The 16,941-nt window shown below is 40.3% G+C and overlaps 1 protein-coding gene across 4 annotated transcripts in view; it reads right to left on the reverse strand.

The window, feature by feature from the left end:
* Positions 1-16,941, reverse strand: part of LOC128699012 (protein PF3D7_1417600) — a 68,336-nt gene that overhangs the window by 16,849 nt on the left and 34,546 nt on the right. For all 4 annotated transcript variants that reach the window (XM_070096836.1, XM_070096835.1, XM_070096833.1 and 1 more), the window contains 4 exons: positions 12,998-13,111; positions 2,446-2,570; positions 1,052-1,181; positions 447-574 (listed from right to left, as the gene is read on the reverse strand). In XM_070096836.1, the coding sequence (XP_069952937.1) occupies positions 447-574; positions 1,052-1,181; positions 2,446-2,570; positions 12,998-13,111 (497 nt within the window). The remainder of the gene's footprint in view (positions 1-446; positions 575-1,051; positions 1,182-2,445; positions 2,571-12,997; positions 13,112-16,941) is intronic.

Consider the following 16,941-nt stretch of genomic DNA (forward strand, 5'->3'; position numbering starts at 1 on the left):
AAATACTTTCATCATTCAACACTTTCACCACACTCACACATTATCACTGTTTTTGCAGAGGTGCAGAGAATACAACAGTTTAGAAGTATATACATATAAAGATACACAACATATCCCTCCAAACTGCCAATATCCCAAACCACTCCATTTCCAAGACTTAAGTCTGACTATATGAAAATAACCGGTTTCCCTGAATCCCTTCACTTAATTTTGTCTAAGACAGAACTAACACCCAACACTGGCTTATTTTGTCTTGCAAGTGTGAGATCGTTGCACACTGAGTTTTTATTTGTTGATAACAGAAACATCTCAGAGTTACTTTCATATTCCATCAAATTATTCTTATTTTTACCATCTAATGTAGTATTACTGCTTGCTCCATGAACTAGAATGTTTTTTACTTTATTCAGATCTTCATACTTATTACTGGACTTACAAGAATGTACCTGTTTCTTAGAGCCATTTTTTTCTCTAGTATTAAATTTTGCTGCACCAAGCTGTGGAACTGAAGACAACTGTATCCAATCTTCATATCCAGTGGTTTCTCCTGCCGCGCTAATAACTTCAAATCCATCTGCAATACAAAAAATTGCTTAATTTTGAAATTTCATTTCATATTCAGGAAAAGGTAAGACATGGTCATTGAATACTTTTTGCACCTGACAGCCAAATGTACATGGTGTAAGAGAGAACTTGATGAAGCAGATGGCAACACATCTCAATGAAGATGAATAAACCATCTCAATGAAGATGAATAAACCATCAGTTTAAACCAAGAGACTTATAGAACAAAACAACCCGTGGGTAAATCAGCTTAACACTGAAACAACTTCATTTACAGAATGTAAATTACAGTAATATTACTATAATTAGAGGAAGCTTACATATGCTATATGCACAAAATTTTAGCCACAATTAATAGGGTAATTAACACAAAAGTCTGTGTAAAATAACCCCATTAACTAGAAATTAATAAATAAATGAATATTATGGCATGCATCTGAAGCCCACTTTAGTAAGTAATAAAAAAAAATAACTAGTGGAACATTACCATTTTCTTTTAAGTTGTGTTTGTCATTATTGGTGCTACACTTTTTCTCTGGCACCTGCAGAGGTGCCATAGCAGCTGTAACACATTCAATTGTTTTCTTGAGAATTTTTCTTTCTTCTTCAACTTTCTTCTGTGGATAATTTAAGATTGACAATGAATATTATTAATGCACACTAAAAAACAGCAATGTACATATTACTGTATGTAGAACAAAATTTATTTGCTAAATAGATACCAAAATAATTTTTTTTATTTTTTTTATTGTATACACAAGTTCGAGTTGATGCTTTATAAAAATAAATATAGGTGTATAGAATTTGCACAAGTTGTTTGCTGTAAGAATGCTAATTTTTTTGCATATTCATAAAAAGAAACTCATTTAAAAAGTTATTTACTCCATCCTGCCCTTCAACCTCAACCATGATCTAGCACTACTCACTCATCCTGTCTTTCAACCTCAACCATGATCTAGATTTACACTCACTCGCCCTGCCCTTCAACCTCAACTATGATCTAGCTCTACACTCACTGTCTTTCAACCTCATTGAAAGCAAGAGCATTTTCTTACATAGCACTTAGATTGTTTAAGGTTGCCAGTGTCTGTTAAGTCAGAAATATATATTTTTTTTTCAACAAGTCGGCCATCTCCCACCAAGGCAGGGTGACCCAAAAAAGAAAGAAAATCCCCAAAAAGAAAATACTTTCATCATCATTCAACACTTTCACCACACTCACACATTATCACTGTTTTTGCAGAGGTGCTCAGAATACAACAGTTTAGAAGCATATACATATGAAGATACACAACATATCCCTCCAAACTGCCAATATCCCAAACCCCTCCATTTCCAGGACTCAAGTCCGACTATATGAAAATAACCGGTTTCCCTGAATCCCTTCACTAATATATTTATATATTTATATATTTATGCTTTTCAATCTCAGTTGAAAGCACATTTCTTGTCCAGAGCTACCATTTTTTAATTTCTAGAGCTACCATTTTTGAATTTCATGAAAGAACAGAAGCTCAAGAATAACAATCTCTAAATTATTAATTTTGTTTTTTTCGATGAACTGGCCATCTCCCACTGAGGCAAGGTGACCTAAAAAAACAAAAGTTTTTCTTTTTACATTTGATAATTTGTACAGGAGAAGGGGTTACAAGCCCATTGCTCCCAATCAGTAATAACAATGATTATATTATTATTTTTTAGCACACCGAGGTAGGGTGGGAAGTGGTGAGCTTATTTTGGGGCAATGATAATACACCATGAGCTGACCTCTACAACTGTAAGTGCTAACAAGTTATCACCAAGGCAGGGTAATCCAGAGGAGGAAACATTCTTCAACAACATTCATTCTTCAGCTAACAGAAATGTATATAAATAACTCACCTTTGTTTTAAATGCATGACACAATTTAGCACTCCTGATGACTTCATATGGCTCTCTAAATCCAAGGCAAAATGGGTAAAAAGTAAAGTTGTCTATAGTCAGGCCAGTCACATTTTCCTCTGTCACTGAAAAACAAGATTTTAAACAAGTACTCAGGGTAAAATTATTACATTAAAGTTATCAATATAAACTTGTGCTTTCTGGAGAGAAGAGTGTCACACTTTAATATGTTATTGTAGCATGAAGGATGCCTGTGACCAGTTTCAGGAATTTTACTCCTACATTCTAGCCTGTAGCCAAACTTCCTTGGAGACAGCCTGATCAATGAGGCTACGTAATACCTGTTCATGTAAGCTGACAATCAGGTTCATGAGCAGATCTCTCTGAGACAGAGAGAGAGGCAGACAGAAAGAGACAGACATGCTTGTGTATGGAACAGTGGGAGCAAATAGAAAACATATGCCAAGGATCACTGGAAGCAGAGCACCATCAGCAATGCTGAGTGACACTGACACCATGCTTCAATGAGTTTCATATAGTCCAGTACTTCTAAAAACACTGCTGGGACCTATAAATAATTTGTATATATTTCTAGACAAATCTATTTATAGGTCCCAGCAAATGACAAATGAATAGATTTGTCAGTTAAAAACAGAGTAGGGGAGTTAGAAGACTGGGAGTTGGAGGTATTGAGAAGATGGTGGGAATATTTTGAGGAACTTTTAAATGTTTATGAAGAGAGGGAGGCAATAATTTCATGCACCAGCCAGGGAGGTATAACATCTTTTAGGAGTGAAAAAGAGCCGGATGCGAGGGGTGGGGGAGGGGCAAGAGGGATTACGTATAATGGAAAGGGGTAAAGCAGCTGGAACTGATGGAATCATGACAGAAATGTTAAAAGCAGGGGAGATATAGTGTTGTAGTGGTTGGTATTTTTGACGTGCTGTTGGAGTATGAGCAAAGTAACATTTATGAAGGGATTCAGGGAAACCGGCAGGCCGGACTTGAGTCCTGGAGATGGGAAGTACAGTGCCTGCACGCATCTGAAGGAGGGGTGTTAATGTTGCAGTTTAAAAACTGTAGTGTAAAGCACCCTTCTGGCAAGACAGTGATGGAGTGAATGATGGTGAAAGTTTTTCTTTTTTGGGCCACCCTGCCTTGGTGGGAATCGGCCAGTGTGTTAATAATGAAAAAATAAATGTATGAAAGAGGGAAAGGTACCTAGGGATTGGAAGCGTGTGTGTACAGTTCCTTTATATAAAGGAAAGGGGGACAAACGAGATTGTAAAGATTACAGTGGACCCCCGCATACCGTTGGCATCACATAACGATTAATCTGCATACCTCTTGCTTTAATCGCAAAAATTTTGCCTCGCATACCGCTTAAAAACCCGCTCACCGCCGTTCATCCGAGACGCGTCCAATGTGCGCCCTCAGCCAGCCTCACATGTGCCGCCCATGCCATTGTTTACCAGCCAGCCTCCGCGGTAACATCCAAGCATACAATCGGAACATTTCGTATTATTACATTGTTTTCGGTGCTTTATCTGGAAAATAAGTGACCATGGGCCCCAAGAAAGCTTCTAGTGCCAACCCTACAGCAATAAGGGTGAGAATTCCAATAGAGATGAAGAAAGAGATCATTGATAAGTATGAAAGTGGAGTGCGTATCGCCGACCTGGCCAGGTTGTACAAGAAACCCCAATCAACCATCGCTACTATTGTGGGCACCAGAAAGGCAATCAAGGAAGCTGTTCTTGCCAAAGGTTTAACTGTGTTTTCGAAACAAAGATCGCAAGTGATGGAAGATGTTGAGAGACTCTTATTAGTGGATAAATGAAAAACAGCTAGCAGGAGATAGCGTCTCTCAAGCGATCATAAGCGAAAAGGCTAGGAAGTTGCATGAGGATTTAATTAAAAATGCCTGCAACTAGTGCTGATGTGAGTGAATTTAAGGCCAGCAAAGGTTGGTTTGAGAGATTTAAGAAGCGTAGTGGCATACATAGTGTGATAAGGCATGGTGAGGCTGCCAGTTCGGACCACAAAGCAGCTGAAAAATATGTGCAGGAATTCAAGAAGTACATAGACAGTGAAGGATTGAAACCTGAACAAGTGTTTAATTGTGATGAAACAGGCCTGTTTTGGAAGAAAATGCCAAGCAGGACCTACATTACTCAGGAGGAAAAGGCACTCCCAGGACATAAGCCTATGAAAGACAGGCTTACTTTGTTGATGTGTTCCAATGCTACTGGTGATTGCAAAGTGAAGCCTTTATTAGTGTATCACTCTGAAACTCCCAGATCGTTCAGGCAAGAGAATGTCCTCAAGGAGAATTTGTGTGTGCTGTGGAGGGCAAACAGTAAGGCATGGGTCACTAGGGACTTTTTCTATGACTGGTTACACCATGCATTTGCCCCCAATGTGAAAGATTACCTAACTGAAAAGAAATTAGAACTTAAGTGCCTCCTGGTGTTAGACAATGCCCCTGGTCATCCTACAGACGTGGCAGAGCGACTTTATGGGGACATGAAATTCATTAAGGTGAAGTGTTTGCCTCCTAATACCACTCCTCTCCTGCAGCCCATGGACCAGCAGGTTATTGCAAACTTCAAAAAACTGTACACAAAAGCTCTGTTTGAAAGGTGCTTTGTAGTGACCTCAGAAACTCAACTGACTAAGAGAGTTTTGGAGAGAGCACTTTAATATCCTCAATTGTGTAAACCTTATAGGTAAGGCTTGGGAGGGAGTGACTAAGAAGACCTTGAACTCTGCTTGGAAGAAACTGTGGCCAGAATGTGTAGACAAAAGGGATTTTGAAGGGTTTGAGGCTAACCCTGAGAGGATTATGCCAGTTGAGGAATCCATTGTGGCATTGGGAAAGTCCTTGGGGTTGGAGGTTAGTGGGGAGGATGTGGAAGAGTTGGTGGAGGAGGACAATGAAGAACTAACCACTGATGAGCTGATAGATCAACTTCAAGAGCAAGAGGCCAGACCTGAGGAAACTGGTTCAGAGGAGGGGAGAGAGAAATTGAAGAAGTTGCCTACTACAAAGATTAAGGAAATCTGTGCAAAGTGGCTTGAAGTGCAAACCTTCATGGATGAAAATCACCCTCACACAGCTATTGCAAGCCGTGTTGGCAACCTGTACACTGACAATGTTGTGAAACACTTTAGGGAAGTCATAAAGGAACGAGAGGTACAGGCCACTATGGACAGATATGTTGTGCGAAAGAAGTCCAGTGACTCTGAAGCTGGTCCTAGTGGCATTAAAAGAAGAAGGGAAGTAACCCCAGAAAAGGACTCGACACCTCAAGTCTTAATGGAAGGGGATTCCCCTTCTAAACACTAACACACTCTCTCCCCTCCTCCCATCCCATCAATCATCACCAGATCTTCAATAAAAGTAAGTGTCATGTAATTGTGCATGCCTTTTTCAGTTTGTGTGTATTAAAATTAACATTTCATGTTGTAAAAAATTTTTTTTTCATACTTTTGGGTGTCTTGCACGGATTAATTTGATTTCCATTATTTCTTATGGGGAAAATTCATTCGCATACCGATTATTTCGCATACCAATGAGCCCTCTTGCACGGATTAAAATCGGTATGCGGGGGTCCACTGTACTTGATTATTATATTCGTACTAACTGTGCCAGAACAAAGATTGGCTATAAAATCACATTTCTGCAAGTGGCAGGACTCCATGTTCCCATCACATGGTGTAACAGTCTTATTACAAACAGAAAATTACCCTCTTTTTAAAAAAAAAAAAATAAAAATATTCGGAACTGTAGCGGAGATCAACACTAGCAGGTACGGGTTTAACTATACAGTGGACCCCCGGTTAACGATATTTTTTCATTCCAGAAGTATGTTCAGGTGCCAGTACTGACCGAATTTGTTCCCATAAGGAATATTGTGAAGTAGATTAGTCCATTTCAGACCCCCAAACATACACATACAAACGCTCTTACATAAATACACTTACATAATTGGTCGCATTGGGAGGTGATCGTTAAGCGGGGGTCCACTGTACTAACATACCTAGAATTGCTCTATCATTTTTGAAGTGTGGTTCAATTATTTTAATGCAAGACAGTGCTCCTTACCACACTGAAATCTGATGTTCAGTAGTCTCATGACTGAGGTATCTATGACGACTAACCAGGAAATTCTCCACACTATAACCCCTTAAGAAACCTCTGAGAGATCTACTGGGGGAAAGGATATCAACCCACTCCCACAGTTGGAGGATGCAATTTGCAAGTTATGAAGAAATTTACTTCACGAAACCCTGAAGAATGAGTTTTAATCACTTCCCAGATGGTTGTATTAAGTCCTTGAGTGCAAGAGATGGCCTATTTTGCAGTTGTAGTTTTAGAGGGGGCTGGTACAGTTTAACCCTTTCAGTGTTGGTCCCATTATATCGTGGCTTTGAAGCCAATGTCGGTCCCGTAGTATGACACCACTAGCTCAGCTCATACAGATAAGCTGTGAGTGGTAAATGCAGGCCTAGATATGAGAAGATGGGTCTATGTGGTAAGTGTGCACCATATAAAAAAAAAATCCTGCAGCACACAAATCATGAGGAAAATAAAAGCTGTGACCGTGTTTTTGTTTTAAAACGGCAACTTTATGGTGTATTTTTGTATGGTTTTTATGGCTGTATTCTCAGTTTCTTGGTCTCATTTGATAGAATGGAAGATATATTGCAGAAATAGAGATGATTTTGATTAATTTCCGGAATGAAAGTGGCTTGAAATTGATCTCAAATTAGTGGAAATGTTCAATTTTTGCCAATATTGCAGAGTACACAATATGGATCCAACTATCCAGTCTAATACGTATTTAGAAATGCACTGACTTTATACAATTATTTTTTGTGTGAATTAAAATTCAAAATGAAAAGTAAGCATAATATAAGAGGAAATGTTTATTTAGTGCTAGTAATGTCTACATTATTTATTCTGGACCCTATTTTCAAACTGGCAATTATTGAATTTTGTATGAAACTGGCCAAATTACCGATTTCTGATCACTTTAGTAGATAGTTGAAATAGGCAAATGGGTGGTTTCTTGTACTCAATTGATAGAAGGAATATTAGTGCAACAGTTGAGTTTGGTGGACTGGAACAACGGAATTGGCCAAAAATAGAGCTCAAAGTGGGTGAAATCACAAATGTGTGAATATCACAGAGACCACTAAATTTACGAGAGCATAATTCCATGAGTTTTTATCAAATTTTGTACTTCTGGTTTCATTACTTTTGGAAAAAGATTCTCTATCATTTCATAAGATCAATTTTTTTTTTAATTCTTTGACCCTGAGAGTAAATTTTAGAGTAGGTCTTGACAATGAAAGGGTTAATAATGAGCACTGTATTTATACTCATATTCCAAATGCATGCTTCAATAATATCTCCTGTCATTCTATACCTTCCAAGAGGGTATAGATAGCTTCAGGGCTCTTGAGCTATCTTTACAGGAAACATTCCTTATACATTGGATTAACTATCAGCCTTCTCTATGTATTTTCCAACACATTTATATCTGTTTTGTAGCACAGAGACCAAAGTTGCACTGCATAATCTAAATGAGGTTTTATTAATGATGTGTGGAGTTGTAGAATAACCTTTAAACTCCTGATGCTTTTACCAATCTACATAAACCGAGCAACTCATTAGCTTTATTACAGATACTTAAGCAGTGCTCTTTCTGTTTCTTATTTCTGCTAATCATATTTAACAAAGCATTTAGTGAAAATGCTAAAATCAAAATTTAATCTAATAATCCTTTGGTAATGCAAGTTATATTACTGGGGTCCATTAATGAAGATACTTTAGTCACACAACAATTAAACAAAAAATGACAGTTACATACAAGGAACAAAAACTCCTCACTTAAGTCATTATTATGTACAAGACAAGAGATTATAATTACTAGTTGTCCCCTGCAGGACAAACATTTGTAAAATTCAATTTTAATCACTTAGTAAGCAAAACTAGGACCATTCTTGAGAATGAAGCATGGCCAACAAATGCCAAAGAAAATATAGAGTAGTTGCCCTATATTTCTGGATGATACATTCCAAGACCTACCTCGGATGCCCGAAACTGCGGAGAGTAGCAAACCCTATATATAAAGTTGTTTCTCAATTACACACATACCTATGATGTCGGGTGTTGGAGGGGTGTAGGGATGGAGGCTGGAAGCAACAAGGTGGTGTGGTAGTGACCATGTGGGTGGCTTTGTCAATGCCCCAGTGTGGGTGGTAGTGTGGATGATGGGTGACTGAGTAGGTGTGTGTGCGCAGTTGGTGTGGGCAGTAATTAGGGTGGTTGGTGGCTACAAGACTAGAAGTGTAGATGGCATGTTAGGGTGTGGGGGGTATGAAAGCATGGGTAAAGTGTGGATGTGGTGTTGTGATGACTAGAAGCTGGGGGGGGAGTGGTGTGGGTAAAAGGTGTTTATGTCAGTGGCCTGGTATGGGTGACTGGATGATGGGTAACTGGATGAGCGATTGTGCAGTTGGTGGTAACGAGCATGGGGGGTAACTAAATGATTAGGTATGTGGATGGCATGTTAAGGTGAAAGGGCAGGTAAAGTGTGTGGGTGAGGTCATAGCGGGAATGTGGCCATGAGGTAATGGTGGTTATGGGGAAATGGTATAGGTGTAAGAGTGTGACCATGGGGGCAATTGTATGGGCAGACTGTGTGTGTGGGGGGGGAGGGGGAGGTTGCTGGTTGAAGGCAGGTGGCTGTAGAGGAATTATAGGGGCAGATGGTATGGGTAGGGAGACTGTTGCTGGACGTAGAGTGAGGGTGTGGACACTGGCAGAAAAGGAGGTGAATGAGCAGTTGGTGTGGGCAGAGATGTGTATCAACATAGTACAAGACATTTGTAGATGAATGGTTCAGAGAACCGACATGTTGATAAATTAGACACATGTGCAACTCTTGGGTATCTTTATTGAGGAAACATTTCGCCACACAGTGGCTTCATCAGTCCATACGTAGGAGAAACTTGAAGAACAGAAGGAGAATGAGGTAATCAGTCCCTCAACCTCAAGGTTGAGGGACTGTTCACTTTTATGTTTCACTGTAAACACCTGGTCCACACACCCCCTGCCTTTCATAAAGCCTCTTTGCTCATCTGCTATCCTATTCTCCGTCTTACTCTTAATTCTTTCAATAATAACTCTACCATACACTTTACCAGGTATACTCAACAGACTTATCCCCCTACAATTTTTGCACTCTCTTTTGTCCCCTTTGCCTTTATACAAAGAAACTATGCATGCTCTCTGCCAATCCCTAGGTACCTTACCCTCTTCCATACATTTATTAAATAATTGCACCAACCACTCCAAAACTATATCCCCACCTGCTTTTAACATTTCTATCTTTATCCCATCAATCCCGGCTGCCTTACCCCCTTTCATTTTACCTACTGCCTCACGAACTTCCCCCACACTCACAACTGGCTCTTCCTCACTCCTACAAGATGTAATTCCTCCTTGCCCTATACACGAAATCACAGCTTCCCTATCTTCATCAACATTTAACAATTCCTCAAAATATTCCCTCCATCTTCCCAATACCTCTAACTCTCCATTTAATAATTCTCCTCTCCTATTTTTAACTGACAAATCCATTTGTTCTCTAGGCTTCCTTAACTTGTTAATCTCACTCCATAACTTTTTCTTATTTTCAACAAAATTTGTTGATAACATCTCACCCATTCTCTCATTTGCTCTCTTTTTACATTGCTTCACCACTCTCTTAACCTCTCTCTTTTTCTCCATACACTCTTCCCTCCTTGCATCACTTCTACTTTGTAAAAACTTCTCATATGCTAACTTTTTCTCCCTTATTACTCTCTTTACATCATCATTCCACCAATCGCTCCTCTTCCCTCCCGCACCCACTTTCCTGTAACCACAAACTTCTGCTGAACACTCTAACACTACATTTTCAAACCTACCCCATACCTCTTCGACCCCGTTGCCTATGTTCTCATTAGCCCATCTATCCTCCAATAGCTGTTTATATCTTACCCTAACTGCCTCCTCTTTTAGTTTATAAACCTTCACCTCTCTCTTCCCTGATGCTTCTATTCTCCTTGTATCCCATCTACCTTTTACTCTCAGTGTAGCTACAACTAGAAAGTGATCTGATATATCTGTGGCCCCTCTATAAACATGTACATCCTGAAGTCTACTCAACAGTCTTTTATCTACCAATACATAATCCAACAAACTACTGTCATTTCGCCCTACATTATATCTTGTATACTTATTTATCCTCTTTTTCTTAAAATATGTATTACCTATAACTAAACCCCTTTCTATACAAAGTTCAATCAAAGGGCTCCCATTATCATTTACACCTGGCACCCCAAACTTACCTACCACACCCTCTCTAAAAGTTTCTCCTACTTTAGCATTCAGGTCCCCTACCACAATTACTCTCTCACTTGGTTCAAAGGCTTCTATACATTCACTTAACATCTCCCAAAATCTCTCTCTCTCCTCTACATTCCTCTCTTCTCCAGGTGCATACACGCTTATTATGACCCACTTTTCGCATTCAACCTTTACTTTAATCCACATAATTCTTGAATTTACACATTCATATTCTCTTTTCTCCTTCCATAACTGATCCTTCAACATTACTGCTACCCCTTCCTTTGCTCTAACTCTCTCAGATACTCCAGATTTAATCCCATTTATTTCCCCCCACCGAAACTCCCCTACCCCCTTCAGCTTTGTTTCGCTTAAGGCCAGGTCATCCAACTTCTTTTCATTCATAACATCAGCAATCATCTGTTTCTTGTCATCCGCACTACATCCATGCACATTCAAGCATCCCAGTTTTATAAAGTTTTTCTTCTTCTCTTTTTTAGTAAATGTCTACAGGAGAAGGGGTTACTAGCCCATTGCTCCCGGCATTTTAGTCACCTCATACGACACGCATGGCTTACGGAGGAAAGATTCTTTTCCACTTCCCCATGGACAATAGAAGAAATAAAGAAGAACAAGAGCTATTTAGAAAAAGGAGAAAAAACCTAGATGTATGTATATATATATGCATGTGCGTGTGACAAAAGTGTAAGTAGGAGTAGCAGGATATCCCTGTTATCTAGCGTGTTTATGAGACAGAAAAAGAAACCAGCAATCCTACCATCATGCAAAACAGTTACAGGTTTCTGTTTCACATATTATTATTATTCTTTCAACAAACCGGCCGTATCCTACCGAGGCAAGTGGCCTAAAAGGAAAAAAGGAGGCTTCTTCTTTTAACTTTAGTAATGTATACTGGAGAATGGGTTACTAGCCTCTTGCTCCCGGCATTTTAATCACCTCTTACGACATGTATGGCTTACGGAGGAAGAATTCTGTACCACTTCCCTGTGGAGATAAGAGGAAATAAACAAGAACAAGAACTAGTAAGGAAATAGAAGAAAACCCAGAGGGGCATGTGTACATATATATGCTTGTCTATGCATGTGTAGTGTGACCTAAGTCTAAGTAGAAGTAGCAAGGCGTACTTGAAATCTTGCATGTTTGAGACAGAAAAATAACACCAGCAATCCTACCATCACGTAAAACAAATACAGGCTCCGTTTTACAATCAATTGGCAGGACAGTAGTACCTCCTTGGGGGGGTTGCTGTCAACCAACTTACTACCTATATACAATACTACTTATTATGATTATTTTATAATCGGTGTTTTATACTGGGGAGAGATTGAGTTTTTTCTTCAAAAGTAAGTTATTCTCCTATTAGTAAAATTTTCTTTGTTATTCATTATGATTTTTACACACATTATTCAGGTATCATAGTTTTACAATCTAATGAAGGGACTTTGTAATATTCTTTAATTAATGTAGTTCAAGTCCCTCCATACAATTTGTCTTCAGCCTTTACTTGTTCATGTAAAGACAACTACAACATCTTAAACATTAACAATTTTGAATAAATTTTTCCAACATGTTGCCATATCAAAAATCATTATTTTTTCTCTTCTTATTTTTAGGCAAACTTCATGAAATTTTTAGTATTCAGTTTGGACCATCTTCTTAACTTACAATAAAAAAATAATTGAAATTGGACTATTATTAAAATTTTCCTAGCTGAATCCTGCTCCCCCTCTTGATATTTTTAAGCCACAGTAAACTGCGGATAACTGAAACCAGGAAAACTGAACCCCCGGATATCGGGGTTCTACTGTACTCAAAAATAAGATAATTTTCAAATCAAATACAAAACTTATTTTAATTTAGCATATCACATGAATAAATTTACTTAAAGTAGAATATGTTTAATGATGCAGTAATATGGAAAACTAAGCAACAATCATACACAAACTGCAAGTGCTTATTAAATCCCACATGCAGGTACTTTATGCTGCCTACTAATACATTGCTTAACATGTAGATACCTTATGCTGCCTACTAAGATATTGCTTAATATACAAATACTTTACACTGCCTACTAATACATTACTTAACATACAGGTACTTTATGCTGCCTTCTAAGACGTTACTTACAATACTTTACAATCTCTACACGAGATCGAAGCTTCCGACCTTTGGGTGGATGATAATAAACATCACATCTTTTCTTCTCGGCAATGGCACGTCGTACCACTTCACGTACCCAGCCTAAAAATAATTTAAAAAATGCTTAGAATGGACTGATGACAAAGAAAATATTGAATCAATCACTGGTTAGCAAGTGAGAGAATAAAATAACTACATCACACCATTGTCTCAAAATATATTTTATGAAATTTTAAAATAAGTCGGCATAGGTTACTATTAGGCGAGATGGTAATAAGACTAGGATACAGAGGAAGGGTACAATACAGTGGAACCTCGGATTTCGTACTTAATCTTTCCAGAAAGTCGGTCTAAATCCAAAACGTACAAAAACCAAAGTAATATTTCCCATAAGAAATAATGTAAATACAATTAATCCGTTGCAGAAACCCAAAAATATTAACAAAAAAATACATTTTTTAAAGAATAATTATAGTTTTCATACAAAAAACGATGAGAAATAAATATAAATGGCTAATTTTAATGATAAATGAACTTGACATATCTTTAGTGAAGACTCTTGTTGGTGTATTGAAGGTGAGGAGGGGAGAGGAAGTTGAGATTATTGTTTGGAAAGGGAATCTCCCCACCATAAGGACTTCAGGTATCAAAGCCCTCTCCGGGGTTACTTCCCTGCTTTGTCTTCTACTGGCACTGGACCCCTGTCACACTAAAAACTGTCTAGAGAGCTGTTTCTGGCATCGCTAAGATTTGCCTAAAATGGGACAAGGTATTGTCACTGAACATGGTGCTGATACAGCTTGTATCAGTTTGGTCAGGACAATATTTTTCAACAAAAGTTTGCACCTCATTCCACTTTGCACAAATAGCCTTAATCACTGAAGAAGGCACCTTCTCCTCCCTCTCTCTTCCTCCTCCTCTGAAGTAATTTCCTCAGCTGTGGTCTCTTGCTGTTCCAGATGAAGGTCTTGCAGCTTTTCAGTGGTTAGCTCTTCCCTGTGGTCCTCCACCAACTCTTCCACATCCTGGCCACTCACATCCAATCCCATGGACTTCCCCAAAGACATGATACGTTCCACAACAGGCGTAGGGTCGACAGGGTCAGCCTCGAACCCTTCAAAATCTTTGAGGACACATTCTGGCCACAATTTTCTCCAAGCAGAGTTCAAAGTCCTGAAAGTCACTTCCTGCCAAGCCTTACCTATAAGGCTTATGCAATGGAGGATATTGAAGTGATCCCTCCAGAACTCTCTTAGGGTTAATGCAGTGTCCAAGGTCACTTCAAAGCACCTTTGAAACACTTCTTTCGTGTAGAGTTTTTTGAAGTTAGAAATGACCTACTGGTCCATGGGCTAGATGAGAGGAGTGGTGTTAGGAGGCACTAGCTTCACTGTTATAAAACTGAATTCCCTAAACAACTGGTCTTCCAAGTCTGGAGGATGAGCAGTACCATTGTCCACTACCAGGAGGCACTTCAGTGGCAATTTATTTTCCAGGAGGTATTTTTTCACACTCAGACCAAACACTTCATGGACCCAGTCAATGAAAATTTGCCTCATGATCCAAGCCTTATTATTAGCTTTTCACTTTACACACAATTTACTCTTGACAACACTGTTTTTCTTGAACACTCTGGGATTTTCAGAGTGATACACCAGTAAAAGCTTCACTTTGAAATCCCCACTAGCATTACCACAGAACAAAAGAGTTAGCCTATCCTTCATAGGCTTGTGTCTTGGCAGTGCCTTTTTCCTCCTGTGTGATGCAGGTCCTCTTTGGCATTTTCTTCCAAAAGAGGCCTGTTTCATCACAAATGAACACTTGTTGGGGGAGGAATCCTTCAGCCTCTACATACTCCTTGAATTCATCAACAAATTCTTCGGTCGCACATTTGTCTTAACTTGCAGATTCGCCATGCCTTACAACACTGTGTATGCCACTACGCTTCTTGAATCTGTTGAACCAGCCTCTGCTGGCCTTAAATTCACTAACAGCAGCACTTGTTCCAGGCATTTTCTTTACGAGATCCGCATGCAACTGCCTTGCCTTTTCGCAAATGATCGGCTCCACAGCACTATCTTCCGCTAACTGTTTTTCATTGATCCACACCAACAACAACTCCACATCTCTGATTGTTTGTGATCTCTCTTTCGTTAGCAAATTAACCCCTATCACAACTTTAGCTTCCTTGATTTCTACTTTTTTTGCCAGGATGGAAGAGATTGTTGATTTCAATTTCCCATACATCCTGGCGAGCTCGGCTAAATGTACACGACTTTCATATTTTTCTACAATCTCTTTCTTGAATTCTATCGTGTTTCTCACCTTCTTTACCAAAGGGCTGGCACTAGGAACTTTCTTTGGGCCCATGGTGGCTTATTTCACAGTCGCAATCAATAAACAAGCACAAAAAATGCGAAATGTTTCGGATGAATGCTCACCCAACTAGCGACAGAGTCAGACTGAGACACGTTCACATGAGAGTGGCGGCATCCGAGGTGGGCGGGACGCATCTGATACATACGATTTCCAGATGAAGGTATAAAATCCAGACCAAAATTTCACCCCAGAAAGTGGTCTAAATCCAAAACCTATGATATTCAGTGTGCACAAAATCCAGAGTTCCACTGTATATGGTTATCTATATAGTAATGCGAAAAAAAAAAAAAAAAAAAAAAAAAAAAAAAAAAAAAAAAAAAAAAAAAAAAAAAACTCTCCTTTATTTTACACACTTTCACATATAGTGCTTCACTTTGACTTTCAACCTTCTATATTACTAAAGTCAATCCAAGCTATTATGAAATGATACAACACAATGTCCAAGACAGAAGAATAGAAAAGCCATCCTCCCAAAATTAAGTCTAGAGTAATAACAACAACATGACACAAAATTGAATTCATCTCGAGGAGGAGGAGGAGGAGGAGGAGGAGGAGGAGGAGGAGGAGGAGGAGGAGGAGGAGGAGGAGGAGGAGGAGGAGGAGGAGGAGGAGGAGGAGGAGGAGGAGGAGGAGGAGGAGGAGGAGGAGGAGGAGGAGGAGGAGGAGGAGGAGGAGGAGGAGGAGGAGGAGGAGGAGGAGGAGGAGGAGGAGGAGGAGGAGGAGGAGGAGGAGGAGGAGGAGGAGGAGGAGGAGGAGGAGGAGGAGGAGGAGGAGGAGGAGGAGGAGGAGGAGGAGGAGGAGGAGGAGGAGGAGGAGGAGGAGGAGGAGGAGGAGGAGGAGGAGGAGGAGGAGGAGGAGGAGGAGGAGGAGGAGGAGGAGGAGGAGGAGGAGGAGGAGGAGGAGGAGGAGGAGGAGGAGGAGGAGGAGGAGGAGGAGGAGGAGGAGGAGGAGGAGGAGGAGGAGGAGGAGGAGGAGGAGGAGGAGGAGGAGGAGGAGGAGGAGGAGGAGGAGGAGGAGGAGGAGGAGGAGGAGGAGGAGGAGGAGGAGGAGGAGGAGGAGGAGGAGGAGGAGGAGGAGGAGGAGGAGGAGGAGGAGGAGGAGGAGGAGGAGGAGGAGGAGGAGGAGGAGGGGGGGGGGGCGGCGGCGGCGGCGGCAGCAGACGTGGACGTTCGAGTAGCAGCCAGCCGACGGTGTGGACGTGCGTGTAGCACTGGCCGGCGAGTGAGCCGCGGCCTCAAGCCGCTCGGTGATTGGTCACCGCGTTGACCAATCAGAAGACACCTCTCCCCGAGAGCACATGAGAACATTTTAGACATCCCTACGATCCCCGCTGGGGAGGGGAGCACTGCTTACTCACCATGCATTATTCTAACAGGGTAAAGATCAAACCTGTGAGTGGGACAGTCAACGACTCGTCCAAACTAGCCCTTGCATCTCCCATCAGTGGTGCTCTGCGAGTCAAGTGCAACGCAATCCTCTCTCTCAAGGAAGCTTTTGTGGTCATCTGCACAGATGACCTCGAGGCCGACAAACTAACCACCACCGAAGTTATC

Source organism: Cherax quadricarinatus, chromosome 55 (assembly GCF_038502225.1).
Source record: "Cherax quadricarinatus isolate ZL_2023a chromosome 55, ASM3850222v1, whole genome shotgun sequence".
Classification (NCBI taxonomy): Eukaryota; Metazoa; Arthropoda; class Malacostraca; order Decapoda; family Parastacidae; genus Cherax; species Cherax quadricarinatus.